At 41.5% G+C, this 16281-nt stretch overlaps 1 protein-coding gene across 3 annotated transcripts in view; it reads left to right on the plus strand.

Annotated features, from left to right (window-relative positions):
* Positions 1–8742: 8742 nt before the first annotated feature.
* WFS1 (wolframin ER transmembrane glycoprotein) overlaps positions 8743–16281 on the plus strand; it is a 36433-nt gene continuing 28894 nt past the window's right edge. Inside the window, exons 1-2 of one of the 3 annotated variants that reach the window (XM_069793974.1) lie at positions 8743–8763; positions 10979–11176. In XM_069793974.1, the coding sequence (XP_069650075.1) occupies positions 10984–11176 (193 nt within the window). In that variant the 5' untranslated portion in view covers positions 8743–8763; positions 10979–10983. Of the gene's footprint in view, positions 8764–8804; positions 8964–10073; positions 10095–10978; positions 11177–16281 lie in introns of those variants that run through there. The other 2 variants (XM_069793963.1, XM_009927054.2) reach the window with 2 other exon arrangements.

A 16281-nucleotide genomic window follows, 5' to 3' on the forward strand; every position in this document is an offset into this window, starting at 1 on the left:
TGACACTCAACTACGGCTGCCTCCTGCTTTTTGGGCACCATTCCTGAAGAAGGAGGGTGGTAGGAAAAATACTTAATTTGCATTGGAATAGGTGGCTGCATAGTGTGAAAAATGGACAAAATTCAAGTATGTATGTAGTATTTGACTATGCCCTCTATGTCTTGTAGACATGAAATATTAACTTAATATATTTAGACATAGACATACGTAAGAGTGCAGGATGGCATGGTCTTGAGAGTGCAGTTGCATGAACCTTACTTTCTCTTGTTTTGTTTTTTTTTTTCCACTGTGAAAAGTAATTTAGAGTTCTTCATCACTTCTTTCTGTTGTAGGATTTCATGCATAAAATTGTGCAGCTTTAGTGGAGAACAATATTGTCACAAAGAACAATGGTATCATTAAAAGGGAACAGCAGCTGCTACTTATGACCTGTACTCTTTAATGGCTCTGGCATCCTGAGGGTTAAATGGACCCTGATCCAAAATTTGGCTGAATATATTTTTTCTATTTTTATTCTTAATTGTTTTGCATTGTAAATGGTATTTCCAAAATGGGTGGGGAATAAAAATATTCTGTGAGTAAGCAAAGTAAGAACATTAATGCAGTATTAGGTCTATGATAATACATACATGACTTCAATAGTTTGAGGATATTTTTGATTTATTATTGCTATAAGCTCCATTTCAGTGAATTAGTTACATCATTATCAGGCACTCCTAGTGAAGCCTATTTAGGCATAGTCAAGAATGTGCCTTGGATATTTAACTCTGTTGTTGTATAGGATGGTTCACAGTTGCAGTGAATGTCTGCAGCTGGAATTTTTCTACACCTGAATTATTCTTTCCATTGAAACAGAATGTGTCTTAATATTACTAGACTATTCAAGAATACAGAAGGCAGTAAAGTTTTTAGTTCTGCATACAGCCCCTATACAAATAATGTTTTAGACTTGTGTTGTTTAAAGTGAACTGAAAAAGAAAGGAAAACCTAAGTTAAGTTCTCTTTCACTAATAACTTCTGCAGCCTTAGCTATTTGTGTTCAAAGGCTTTTCATCCAATAACCTATTAGAAACACATGAAAACTAAAACTGCATATTAAATATATTTTTTCAGATTTATGGGTTCTTCATGATATACTCAGATAAAACCAGCAGTTATGTTTCATAAGCTGTTACATCAAAGGCAATAACTTGTGCAATCACCTTAACCTGAACCAAATGCATTATCCCTATTTCTGCAGTTTGAAATTCTATATAACTACAGTAGAAAAAATAATGTCTATGTTGGTATCATCATCTTTTTCTACAGCAGCTTTTTCTTTATGCCAGGTGTAAGCATTTGGGGAAAAATGTCTGTTCCCACTAACAAATGACTTTTTGTAAGCACTCGTACCTTGAGAGTTGAGGAAAATAATTTTCTATCAACTTCACATTATTAGAAATCACAATTTTTTCCTTCTAATTAGTACATAACATACATTTCTACCATCTAAAATATAGCAAATGCTTTAAAGAATGAAGAGTGTTATTGCCCCCTGGTGGGAGCAGTGTGTGTGTAATCTACTAATTGCAGGATTGTGAAGATGTTGAAACGGCTCAAGTTGACCAACACCGTCCTGCAAGAATACAAACTAACCACATTTGGCATCATGAGAATAATTAGATAATTGCATTTGCTATGACAAAGACCATTATTAAAGAGCTGCAACCTGTCCCTACTCCTGTCAGGTAAGTCACTGTTAAAGTTAGTAAATTCCACTGTTTTTGATGTTAAGCGACAGGATTGGAATACTGACAGGTATAAATAAAATCTGAACAAGCACATTGAAATATATACTAGAAAAATTTTATGTAAAAGGTTTTAGGAAGATAAGAGCCTAATGGACAAAGAACAGAAGTTTAAATCTGCATTTCAAATTGACTGAACCTTTTCTCTGGATTATTTTATGTAACTGACAATGAATAATGTGAACTTGGCAGATAATAATTCTGAAATTCTCTATTTAATAATTCCTTAACACTTCACTTTCTTTTTACATTTTTATCAATGTGCTTGTATTCAAAGCTTTGAAATAAGCGTCCAGTTTTTTAGGCAGGAAGCAGTGAGATTTAGCAATATTGACATAAATATGATTTGAAAGTTTAATGACCAATATGACTCTAAGAAGGCTTCCTGACTAAAACACGAAAGCCACAACATGACAGAATTTGATCTGACATGTATAGGACTAATAGCATGTATTTTCTGTCAGAAATTTAATTTTCAATGTGACAGTTCTGCACATTTTTAAAACCTTAATTAAATTCTGCACAATCTCTGTTACAGAATCCTTTACATCAAACATGTCTGAAACCGAGATGAAGCAACTCAGTTTTTCAGACAGCAATTTATACATAATGTTTTGTGGATGGAGAACAACATGTCTATGTTTGCTGCTGCATAGCAGATGGAATCCCGGAAAGGATGGAAAGCTGTTTGTAGAAAATGTTTTGTAGTATCCTTTGCAAATTATTAACGCTTTGTATTTCAAGCCATGTGAACTTGTCTGTTTGACAAAGGAATGGTCATTTCTATTTGTCCAAAGTGAGCCAGAGATTATTTCCTCCTGAAATGTGAGAAGATGCTTACAGCTTTAGTTCTTAATAGTCAGGGATTGAATTAGCTAATTCCAGAGCTAAATTCCTTTTAACTGTCAAATTCCAGATTTAAGACTGCCAACCGTCAGGAATATTGCTTGCTAACTTACTTTCTATAATGATCTGTTCCACTTTCTTCTTTTGTCCTGCAATTTGGGAGAAACTGAACAGAAAAATCTTTGATTTAGAGCGCTTTTTTCCTAATTCTTTCAAATTGTTCTGCAAAAGAGAGGGAAGAAATGGTTACTCTGATATACTTGGGTGAAGAAAATGTATGTAATATATTGAGGTTAATTCATAACTATACTGGGGTCAGGGTTTGGAGAATCTGTATATTTTACAGCAGTCCTTGTAGAAATTCTTGCATCACTGCCTTCTGATTTGCGTCTCTCATACAAAGTCCAGTACAAGGCTGTACTTCAGAAAGTAAAAGCAATCTCTTGCACTTGAGAACACTGGAGATTACCTGAATCACGCATGGGGTTTTTGATAAAGAAAAATCTAAACAAAATTACACAGAAATAATGAAAAATCTTTAAATTCTTTATTTAGTATGGCTGAGGGAACGGGTTTGGTTTTACAGTTTCCTGTTCATGTTTTGCATGCTTGTTTAATCCATAAAGCAGTCTGTCATATAGTCAAACAGATGGTACACATATGTGTCCCCTTAAACAGGTAACAGTATGAACGCATACAATGTTTTACAGGCACTACCTCGGATTGCACTGAATTGTTTCGTTCCTTCACACTAGAGGTCACTGTGAGCAAAAGATTATGCTCGACTTGCAAAGGAAAGAACACTAATGAATCGATTTACAGGACGAAATTTGTGGCATACATTCCAATTGGAAAGGTTGATGCAAATATGTTGTTTGAGAGGAACATGGTACTTCTTAATGCAACCTCATTTACTTACAAACTATTTGCAAACTGTAGAGTAAGAAGTTACTCCTATAAAGAAATTCTCAGTGCTTAAATATGTCCGGTTTAATTTTAGACCAAATTTCATCTCTGGCAATGAATTCATTGATACTTGCTGTTTTTTCGTGTATAAGTATTTGAGGTAATATTCCTTCCCTCTGGGAAAAGTGCCCCGTTTTCTCTAGACTGTAGCAGAGCAGAACAAGTACAACTTTGATTCAGGTGCAGCTTCAGGCGTTGGAGAGCCAAGTCCCATTTAGACTGTGAATTAGCAATGAAATCAGTAGCTGTCTCAGAGTGAAGTTGTGAAAAGAACAAATCAAGACCATTCAAGGAAGTGAAAGAGGAGCACGCTGCCCTTCACCTGCTCCAGGGAATGCATCCAGCCCAGGACTTACCTCCCAATACCTTCTGTCAGACCTTCACAGCCTTACTTAATTATCACCTGTGCGAATATGGTTTATCTGTGCCCGTGTTTAAAATCTTTTCCTCTTTCACAGTGTGTGTCCATGATTAAAAAAGACAGCTGAGAAATAAGTGCAAAACTGAACATCTGATGCCACGTAAGTCACCTATAGTGTAGGTATTCATGAAAAGGAAAATGTTGACCCTTTCCTCACAGCTGAGAGAGCTAATGCGAGACTGACAGCGTTGCTTTTTTACATAAAGCAGCGATTATGAGTACTAGTTGTGTGCCGCCATCCAAAGAGTATTTGCCATAAGGACAGTGGAATAAAGAGAGGTTAAAAGAGTGGTGGAGAGGGAAAGATGCTCACATTACCCTACATACTTTAGTGCATGAAAACAGGTACTTATGTAAAATCTACTCCAACCCTGAGGTGACAGAGGCGTATTTAGTATGCAGACCTGGAAAGAAGAGTCTTCATTGCCATCTTCACAAAACTCCTCAATTCCTATTTTTACCTGCTTTTTGTGCCCAATTTCTTGTGGTTTTCTTTCCATTTCCTCCCACCCTTGCCTTTTATTAATTCTTTCTCCCATATGTCCATCCTAAATGGCACTAATGTCTCAGTTGCTGATATCATGTTGCTGATATCATATTTCTGATTCTCCAGATTCTATGCCTATCGTCTCAGTGTGCTTAATGTATTATGCTCTTTCTGCTCTTTTCTGAAAATACCTGCTGCTTTAGATTTACACACTGTCTTCAAAAAAAATATTAAAAAAAAAAATCTGTTTTCAGCTTGGTCCTTAGTCTAATGAAACAATAGTACCCAGATGCTCATGAGGTATGCTGGAGCTTTTATTGCACTAATCTTATGCTGACGTAATGCTTCCACCAATTAAATTATACTGTTAAAATGGGTGTAACAGAGTAAACAACAAAACCTATTATTTTGAAATAACAACTCTTCTCTTAATTGGGAAGGTGGGGCAAAAGAAGATCTTTGAGATGGCTTTTAGTACATGCTATTTAGCACCACTCAGATATTTTCATTTCCATGATGTACTTCCTTTCATAACTATTGAAGATGCACATGGCATTTCTCTATGAACTTTTCAGCTCTTCTTACTTTTACAAGAGCACCGCTGACAATATTTTTGCTAGGATTAACATATTCCAGAAACATCTAGAGTAATTACATGAAATCTGTTTCTGAGTGCACCATGGACTAAAGAAATGGACTCTTATTCAGAGGTGGTGTGACTACAGAGCTGAAGGCTGTTCATTGGAATGATTCATACTTCATCCAGGTCTATTTTCTTGGATGATCACTGCCTTCTCTCTTCCTTTTAAGTATAGTTTGATTAAATGGTTTTTCCTGTGGACTGCCAAGAAACTACTTGTATGCCAGCAATGCTACAAATGCAATTTCATTTCTGTAATGTGATAGGTAAATCAGTTTGAATTGATTAATAACAAAATGTTGTATTTAAATGTTGCTTAGCACGATCTTGTCTTTTGCTGTTACAAATTAAATTTTCTGAGACAGACTTTTCTTAAACATTTCAATACCACACGCATGCCTAGACACTGAAATATAAATTTCACAACAGAATGTGAAAATGTCAGTTTGTATCACATGCAGTTAAACAGAGGTGACATATGAGTTGCTTAGATCAATGGATGTCCCTGTTCAAGTGTATTTCTAGAACTCATTGATGATTATATAGAAAAGCAGTTAATTTCAGCCTATATCTCAATACTGCACCTCAGATGTTCAGGCAATCATGCTTACTACATTTTATCATCTCTTGAGTAAACAATGTTTACAGAAATCAGCTGAAGTCAAAAAACATCACCTTTAAACTTACAAAATATTTATAAAAGGATTATTGATTCTCCAATACAAAAAGATACTGGCTGAACTGCAACCTTTTTTATTTTGTTCTTGTTGCAATAGGAATTTTTTAATCTTGGCTGACAGGAAACTCACGCAGTTCAACAAGGGAAGTGCAAAGTCCTGCACCTGGGGAGGAACAACCCCAAGCACCAGCACATGCTGGGTGCCACCCAGCTGGAAAGCAGCTTGGCAGGAAAGGACCTGGGGGTCTTGGTGAACACCAAGTTGAACATCAGCCAGCAATGTGCCCTTGTTGCAAAGGTTACTGCTATCCTGGGCTGCATTAGACAAAGCATTGGCAGCAGTTGGAGGGAGGTGATCCTTCCCCTCTGCTCAGCACTGGTGAGGCCTCATCTGGAGTGCTGCGTCCAGTGCTGGGCTCCCCAGTACAAGAGACACATGGACAGACTGGCGAGACTCCAACAAAGGGCCACAAAGATGATGAAGGGGCTGGAGCATCTCTCCTTCGAGGAAAGGCTGAAAGAGCTGGGACTGTTCAGCCTGGAGAAGAGAAGGCTCAGGGGGATCTTACCAATGTATATAAATACCTGAAAGGAGCATGCAAAGACGATGGAGACGGGCCCTTTCCAGTGGTGCCCAGTGACAGGATCAGAGGCAATGGACACAAACTGGAACACAGGAGGTTCCCTCTGGACATCAGGAAACATTTTTTTCACTGTGAGGGTGACCAAGCCCAGAGAGGCTGTGGAGTCTCCGTCCTTGGAGATACTCAAAAGCCATCTGGACATGGTCCTGGGCAACCAGCTCTAGGTGGCTCTGCATGAGCCAGGGGGTTGGACCATATGACCTCCAGAGGTTCCTTCCAACCTCAACTATTCTATTGATTCTATGAGTCGTAGTACATAACTGAAATTAAAAAGGTGCTGCAACGAGTTATTACAGTACTTCCATGTTTCTTCTCTGTAGCTGCAACAATTGGCGACTGTGATAATGCCAAATGGGAACTAATAATTTGTGATAAAGTGTAAGCCAAAGTGAAATTAGCGGAGTTGATAATGGAAGCTGCCATCATGTTTGAGCTTGGTTTACTCTCAGTAACGTTATACATATTTATATAATGTGTACGTGAGTATATAAGGTATGTGTGACGATTCATTACTGCAAAGTTTTAGTTGGTCTTTTCTTAAGTAAGGACCTGATCAAGTTCAGCAATGGCACTAATGTGCATCTCCAATGTAAGATTGGCCATAAGCAACCACAGTATGTATTTTACATCAAGTCTCACTGTTAAGCAGGCTAGTAGTCAGCGTGGCAGTCTTATCCTCAAACTGAGCTCCTCTGGAATGGGTTATGCCATGTGTGACTGTGCCTTGTGTCAGAAAGGAGCGGGCACAAGGAGCAGGGGAGGCTTTATTTTACACTTCCTTTTTTGTTACTTTTCCAGCTACCACCCTCATTTCCACCTGTTCCCTAAGCAAGTTCCATCCGTTAAGCACACCCACTAAATATCAAATCAATTGTATAGAATAATATCTTGAAGCAAATGTGAATAGTAGGGGGAGCAGATTGCAGCAGTAGAAGTTTGTCATATCTGAGTTAAGTCACACTTCAGTCTAAAGAAACAACTAAACAGATAACACAAGGCAGGCATTGTATGTCCCTGATAAAACCATTACACTCAGACTGCAAGTGATCTTAAAAATGACGATTTTTTTCCAAATTTTATTCTAATTTGAAGTAAGCAGAAGCTTAACTTCATGCTTGTTGAAACTTATTTTAGGTAAAAGGAAGAATTTTGTTATGACTCCCAAGGCAAGGAAACAGTAAGGATGCTGGGGACCACGTTTTTGTTTGGGGATTAAAAAAAACGAACATGCAGCAACATCAACAAGTAGGATCTAACTGACATTTTTAAAATGAAACATATCGTAGCTCCCCATGATCTGCTGCAAACCTGGAACTTGTGAAAATCAACCTAAGCGACTAAATTACTCACATGAATGGCTGAAGTTTAAATTTAATCCCCTAATTTAAGTTTGTGAGGTTGGGTGGTTGGTTGTTTTTTTTTTTTAATTAGAAGCTATTCACAGTATCGTGTAGGGACCTTGACTTATTTATTTTAAAGTCGCTCAAAAATAAAAAGTAGTGTATTATTTCTAAAAAGAAGTAAGTTTACTACCAATACAACAGCAACACTTGCAGGTAAGTTTACAGCTCACTACCAGCCCAGGAGCTTTCCAGCCACCTGGCGAAAGTACAGGTGCACGTAGTAGTAACCCAGAGGACATTTAGGAATAACTAGTTTTTCTCGGCTACCGCCCCTTCTGCCCTTCTCTTCACCCCTTTTGCTCTCTAGGGAGGAACACTGCGTTGGGGGGAAGGTGCCCCGTCCCAGGCTCGGCCGCCTTAGCCCACGGCGGCTGGCAGGGCGCCCACCCCCACGTTCGCTCACGCGAGTTACCTCAGCCGAGCGGGCCCGAGCCCTTCCTCGGACAACTCGGCGCCGACGCCGGCAGAAGCTGCCAGGCACCGCCCCCGCCCCCGACTCTCGGTGGTCGCTCGGGGCGGCCTCCCCGCCTCAGCTGCCCGGCGGGGCCCGCGGCCCGGCTCCGCCGCTTCCTGCCCCCCCCTTCCCCTCCCCTCACGGCCCGCCTGAAGCCACCTCACAGCGGCCGCCCCACGGACCCTCTCCCCAGAGCGGGAACCGCCCCCGCTCCCCCGCGCTGCCATGTTGAAGCTGCCCCAGCCGCCTCCGTCAAGACACCCCCCTCGTTCCCCACCGGCGGGCGGGGAAAGAAGCCACACACGACGCGCTCCCCCCCCCCCCGCTACCCACCGGGCGGGCCCGCCTGCCGCTCCTCCCGCTCCTCCTCCTCCTCCTCCTCCTCCGTCCGGCCCCGCCCGGCAGCGGCGGAGGCCTCCCCGGGGAGCGGCGGGCGGTGAGTGGCAGCGGCGCCGGCCCCTCGCACGGCTGGGCGGCGCGGGGAGGGGAGGGGGCCGCGGCCGGTGGGCGGGCCGGGGCCGCCCCGTAGGGCTGCGGGCTGCCGGCGGGGCCCTACTTGGCGCCCAGCCGCCTCCGGAGCCGCAGAGAAACTTGTCGTCGGGAGTCCGCGCTGGTGACTTCGCCCCGCCGGGCTCGGTGAGCGTCTGGGGCGGGGACCCCGGGTAGGACGGCCCGAGCTGCCGGCTTCTCTCCCGCCCCCCCCCCCCCCCGCCGTCCCCCGCCGTCCTCCGGCTGCGCGCCGGGGCTTCCCGGCCTTCCGGGGTGGCAGCCGCTGCCCGGGCACCCTCCGGCCTGGCGGGGAACGAGGCCGAGCCAACTCCGGCTCTCCCGTCCCGCCCTGTCCCGTCCCGTCCCGCCCGCCGGCAGCGGCCGGGCGGCGGTAGTTGCCGAGTCACCGCCGGCAGCGAGGCTCGGCCGGGCGGGCGTCCCGGGGCGGCGGCCCGCCGGTGGCCCCCGGCTCCTCCCGTGGGCGCCGGCTGGCTTCTAAAGAAGCCCGGGCTCCCCGAAAGGCTTGCCCTGCTTTTCCCTAGGATTGTAGAGGAAATCCTAAAACCAGATCTGAGGGCTGGCTTCTGTTCGCGCCGAAGCCTGCAGTCGGGAAAGTTGTCGGTGTCCTTTGTAGGACGAGCGCAGAGTGACTTTGGCGACGGGAGTAGTTTTGCTGGCTGACACCGAGGTGAGCGTTCTCCTGCTCGTCGCATGTGTAGCGGAGAGGTGCCTTGCCTGCCCGGTTCCCCTGCCCGGCCGGGGTCCGCCCCGAAAGGGCTGGCGTCCCCCCCTGCGCAGCGCATCCTCGGCCGCTGCCGGCCGGGCGCGGAGCCCCAGCCTGTCTGCCCGCACTCGTCTCGCTTTCAGAGCGCTAAGGTCAAGTTCAAACCCAGGTGCAAAGTAAGTTTTGTGATAGTATAGTGGTGACAAATACTCAGGCTGGTTGACTGGGAAAGTATTTTGGTCTCTGTGTTTTCCTAGGGCTGTTTGGAGGTTGAACTGAACTGCGTTGGTTTATTTATAACTTGATGTAGAAACATAATACAGAAATGCGTTTACTTATATCGGTGAAATATTTTCTGGTTTAGGGAAGCTTAATTCTGGCAAGCAAGTTGTCTAGATTACAAAGAATATGTTTGACAGCGGTAATATTGCTGGTACTTTTAGCACCCTGTTGTGATTTTAGTGTCCTTTAAGCGGAAGAAGTTGTTGGCTGAGTGAAGTAGTGTATCTTTGATTTTGGCTATACTACTTTCATCTTTACAAGGACATCTTCAGGTCAGTATTCTGAACATACAGAATTAAAATGTATAGTTTGTACCCAGACACTTCTACGATGTTCCTTGCGAATTGCTTAACTTCAGGAAAGTTGCTCTTAAGCAGCAAGAGTTACTGTGTGTTACACTGGGGTGGTATATGCATACTTTGCAACTTCTTGTCTTGTAAAAGCTAAGCATTCAGTAAGCACTTTTCATAAAAGCTTACTGATTTAAGGAACTTTTTACTATAGAACAGAGATCCCTTCATCATTTAGGAGAGTGCTTACAGTGCAAGTTGAAAGGCCTTCTTTTGTAAGGAATTGTAAGGCCTTTCCCTTCCTGCCTTAGTGGGTTTTTTGTATGAATATTATTTTTTACAAAATTGGATAGTAGTTTAGTAGTAAGTGAAGTCACCTTTTTTTGGATCATATGTATCCCAATTGGAAATGTCTGCAAAGAGCATCTTTGGTGGTGTCCCTCCTCTCATTTCTAGTGACAGAGTTCTACATCTTCTCCTCCTTTGCCTTATCTTTCTTGTCTTTCTCTGTCGCCTGATTATGTGGTAGCTGTGAACCAGGCCCTTGATATGAGGTGAATTTTTCTATCATTACAGACATATCAATACTGTTTATCTACACTTGAAAATCAGTTCTTATTTAGTTAGGAAAAAAGGCAGTCGCTATTCTGGCACAATGCTATATGTGGTCGGTCTTATTCAATAATAGCTGCTCATGCTTGGAATTGTTGAAGAATGTATAAATACATCTTGAAGTTGCTATCAGCCTTTTTCTAGGCTTTTTGTTCAACTAATTTTGCAAATATATTCAGATTTTAAATTTTTACTCTGGTTTTATGTTGTAACCCTACTATGTGATACTTAATCATTATTCCCCTCTTTTGCAGCTAAAATGAATTCAGATCCTGATCCCCCTTCAAGTCCCTCTCACCCCCAGCTGCATCTTGGAAGGTCCCAGCTAAATGCTGCTGCTGTGGACCGTAGTGAGAACAATCAGAAATCTGGACCATCTTCAGGAGATACTGCAACTTTTTCCTCTTCAGTTCCTGGCTACTCCCATAGCAGGGAGAAAGCTGAAAAAAATGGTAAGTATGAAAGCAATTTTTATGCAAAATTGGCTTATGTTAAACACTGGGAGATTATTGTGTGTATATGTATTCTAAACTCTGTTTAAAGAGACACAGTAAAGTAGGAAAATAAATTTCTCCGATTTCTTTTAACCTGTTGTTGTGGAAGAGACTTTTCTTCTGCAGCTTGCTTTGTGCATATTTTTGCGTTTCCCATCCAGTTTTTCTTATGTGTATAAAGCAACAGGAAAGAAGTTTGTTTGAAAAATTGTCAGGAAGAATTAAATGTCATTTAGCATAATATTAAAGTTTCAATTTAATTTCTTTAGTTGGCTAGATCGCATGCTAACTATAGCTTTAATGTGAATTCTAACGTGGATGAATATGTACTAGTGTAATGTAGACTGAGGGAATAATAAGCTGATATATGAAACCAGAGCAACAGAAATGAAGTTAAGATTAGCAGGCAGATAAGAAGTTGGATTAAGAATCATGATACACTTTGAAAGGCAGAATGATCCTTCTTTTTTCCCCCCTCACTGTGAAACCATTGAATTTCAGGGAGTGCAAAAACTGATGGAATGAGCAAAGTGTCTCATGCAAAAGGTAGAAAGAAAAATATCTAGCTCCTGTATTCAGCTGCTGAGTTCCAGTTTTAAATTCAGTTTGTCATCTAACACTTGTGCAAGAAGGTCTTGTGTTCAAGGTCTAGCAAACAACATTCACTGGGTAGGGGGGAAGTGAGTGAGCGGCTGCATGTTGCTTAGTTGCTGGCTGGGGTTAAACCACGACACATTCATAAATATGAGTCACTCTATTGAAGGTAATATGGCTAGAGTTTAAGATTATTAAATGTGTTAATATCTACATGGCATGTATCAGAGGCAGCTGAGCTCTGCACATAGTTCAGGCCAATATTGTGGCTGTGTTAGCACATCTACTGTTCGCATCTAATTCAAAATTGACTGTTGGAACCTTCTGGGTTCTCTGTTACTAAAAGGCACGTTCCAGATGGAGGAGAATTTTTTGGATACCTGAATTTCTGACATGCCTCAGTGTATCATTACCAACTTTGTCATGTCACCCACCTGTAAAAGAATTCAGAGATGATGGAGAATTGACACTTCTAACATTAATTACATGATTATTAATTTAGGATCAGTGCTAACAGGTATGTTTTCTTCCTTTCTTCATTCTCCAGTTTCTTAGTATGCTTCAACAGAGAAATAATAGCAACAATATTAGGAATATGGTACGGAGTTATATTGGGCTTTGTTGTTATATGATTACATAGGTTATAATATGATTACATAATATGAAAACATAGGTTTCTGTTGTTCATGCCCACATTCAAATGAATACAAGCTATGAATCTGGTGGTGTTTTTACACAGAGATCCTGTCAGGTATTCTTCTCTAGCTAATTTGGAGATTTTCTTATTCTGTATAAATACTAGACTTTTCAAATCATATCAAGTTTTGTCTTAATTCTTTTTACAGGCCTGTGTATTTACTGATGATTGCTATTCAGTTATGTATTATAGATGCTTTTGTTTGTGGCCCTATAAAAGAAGGCTTTGGAGCATTGAGGTATTTCTCCATTTCAGTTGTGACTCATTCCTGATTACTTTAAATCTCTTACCATGAAAATAGTCTCAGTTCCTGGTGCCACTGTCATTGCCCTTTCCATCCTCATCTTAATATAAGCAAGTATTGAATGCTGCAGAATGAGTTACTGTTGCCATTGTGTCATGCTGAAGTCTCTAACAACCAAAATTTTATTGGATTTAGATATTAAATAAGTTTGATCATGTTTCTTCATCCAGTGTCATCTTCTATGGTTATTTTAGATTTATGTCATTTGTCATAACACTAACAGTTTCTAGAACTGAAAAGTCATTTTAAAAAAAGGAAGCAGAGGTTTTTTTCCACTCACAGCAGCATTGGTCATCAGAACTTAAAAACGGGAATTTTAGTAGGACTTCAGAAAGAAGTAAAAATAACAGTACAAATTCAGTCATGTATGTGCATATGGAAATGAATATGAAAAAAGTGATGTCTCAGAAAACTGGCACTTCAGCAATTTTCGAAATATTTGAACTGAAAGAGAAGGTATTCCTGGCTATCACTAGAGCCTTTCCCAATAAATAACATTCAAGTTGCTGATAGATCTAGGAAGAGTGAAGGATCTGGTCTCTTAGCCATGGCGTGTTGTGGTCTGGTTGTATGAAAGGACATATGCACTAGACCAGATGTTCTGGAAACAGCTATTCCAACTTCTTTCTTGGAATATTAACAAGTCAGCTACTTTGAATAGTCACTATGTGTCACTGTGATGATGACTGTAACTCTGAATGATGTAAAAGAGGACAGAAAAGACCAGCACGTTGCTGTACAGAAAGCCATCTCAATAAATATTATTCAATATGTAAAACACTCCTCTTTACTGGCGACTTAAATATCTTGCACAAAATTCTACAAACTGAAATTTGTAATAGAAGTTATTTAATTCTTAACAAATCAGCTATGATTTCTGTTGGAGAAGGGGAGATGTACAATGTCCATCTCAAATACTATCTTGAAAGGCAGTTTTACCTCAAGTCTATCTACCCCATGCCCATGTGCCCTTCCTGCAAGAAAGTTACTGCTATCCTGGGCTGCATTAGACAAAGCATTGGCAGCAGTTGGAGGGAGGTGATCCTTCCCCTCTGCTCAGCACTGGTGAGGCCTCATCTGGAGTGCTGCGTCCAGTGCTGGGCTCCCCAGTACAAGAGAGACATGGACAGACTGGCGAGACTCCAACAAAGGGCCACAAAGATGATGAAGGGGCTGGAGCATCTCTCCTTCGAGGAAAGGCTGAAAGAGCTGGGACTGTTCAGCCTGGAGAAGAGAAGGCTCAGGGGGATCTTACCAATGTATATAAATACCTGAAAGGAGCATGCAAAGACGATGGAGACGGGCCCTTTCCAGTGGTGCCCAGTGACAGGATCAGAGGCAATGGACACAAACTGGAACACAGGAGGTTCCCTCTGGACATCAGGAAACACTTTTTCACTGTGAGGGTGACTGAGCACTGGCACAGGTTGCCCAGAGAGATTGTGGAGTCTCCGTCCTTGGAGATACTCAAAAGCCATCTGGACATGGTCCTGGGCAACCAGCTCTAGGTGGCCCTGCATGAGCCACGGTTGGGGGGGGGGTTGCTGTTGGAGCAGATGACCTCCAGAGGTCTCAACCTCAGCCATTCAGTGATTCTTGAAATATTCTTGCCAACATATCTGTATTTCTGATCTGTGCTTTTTCTTCCAGTCTCTGCTTACATATGCTGTGTTTAAGGCTATAGCATCAATGTGAACATTAAGTAATTTATTTCCTGGAAACATGCATCTCCTGCGGCATTATCCATATCTTGCAGCATAATCGAGCAAATTAGTGAATGCCGTGGCTCTGACTCAGTAAAGCACTTAAGCAAACACACATCTTCAGCTGCACAGGTACTTCATTTGGATCGAACTCCTATACTATAGGGTTTTTTCTTAGCAGTTTTTCAATCTATCTTCTGCTAATGTATCATTAGGTAGTGGTTTTGTTATTCCTTGTATATTTCATTTTACAATGGGAGGTAACGGTGCTTTGAGAATTTATTTTGCAAATCAAATCTGGATTTAATGAAAAAAACTATTCAACTGTTGATCTTGAGATGATTTGTAGATACTGTTTTGTTGCTTTAAAAGAAAGAGGAGGGTATTCCTATTTCTGCCCAAAGCTGTTGCATTCTCTGGAAAACTTGCTTATGTAAGTTATTGTCTTTTGTGTACGTGTTAGGAATGGAATTGGTATCAATACGCCAACTCTCATGTTTAAAAATTAATTTAAAAAAATTAAAAATTGTTACTCTTTCAAGGATGTTCCTGGACAGGAAGTTTATTAGTGAGCAAAGCATATGCACTACTAATTAGGGCTTCTGAAATTTTAAAACCATTGTGTCATCAGTATTCATGTAAGCAAATTACAGGAGTGTTGCTGGTTGCTGAAACAAAAAAGTTCTGCCATTATTTTAGTAGTCCGTGCCAAGAGGAACACGGGTGTATAGCAAGGAAGACCAGTGGCTGCTTGCTAGTGAAGTCTGGTGAAGTTTGTTGAAACAGACTAAGACTCAAAGCTCCTAAAACACTTTTATGCTTCTCAGGTGCACAGGCCTCTCAGTTTCTGTCCAGCTGCTACAGACCCCTTTTTCGCAACTGTATTTCATCCACTGTATGCATCCTCCTTCCTTCAGATACAGCCCTAAAGCAACGTGAAAAGAAATAGCTCGTATGAGAGCTCTGAAGGTCCCAACACTTGATTTTACAAATAGTCTTAAAAGCATCATTCCTGCTAGTGGAACCATTTCTTCTATGTGTATACAGAGCAGAGCTAGGAAAGAAGCACCTTCAACATGTTACTTAGCATGTGAGTATCTGAATACCACTGCTATTAATGTAATGGTTTTGGAAGAGATGCATGAATCCACACTCCAGGTAAGTGGTCTGTATTGCTGAGCTAGAAAGTAGCTTTCTGTGGCCCAGTCGATGTTTCACTTTCGGTTCAGATGAAAAGAAAGTAGAGTTCAGAGAAACTTCTCACAATATCATAGTGATTGGATACTTGCCTGGGATGTCTGGGTTCAAGTAACTGCTTTAAGTCAGCCATAATGGTAACTTGAACTGGGCTGACTCTCACCCAGGGTGAATATTTAATTGTGCTGCAAGTTATCTGGAGGTGTTACCATTTCTTGTAATGCTTAAGTACTTTCAAGCATGTGAAGTATCTTTCTTAAAAATTGACTGTCTGCCAGTCAGCAGGTAAAAGAGGACATCCTAGGATAATAGAGAAATCTGGGAGGCAGTGTGAAGGTGGTTATTTTTTATATGTGGGTGAAACAGTTGATTTGCTTTTTACATCATTCATGTACATTTGCTGGCCAGTAAGGTTGGAGAGGAGGAATCGTGTAGGAATTCAAAGGTGAGAGTTTGGGAAGTTCTGAGAGCATTTCAAAGCTAAGTTGCAGTGCTTGAAGAAACATCTCTTTGGTTAAGGAACTAATTTTTGTTTTGTCCATGGTTTTTTGCTGTTAAGGAAATACAC

Source organism: Haliaeetus albicilla, chromosome 1, assembly GCF_947461875.1.
Source record: "Haliaeetus albicilla chromosome 1, bHalAlb1.1, whole genome shotgun sequence".
Classification (NCBI taxonomy): domain Eukaryota; kingdom Metazoa; phylum Chordata; class Aves; order Accipitriformes; family Accipitridae; genus Haliaeetus; species Haliaeetus albicilla.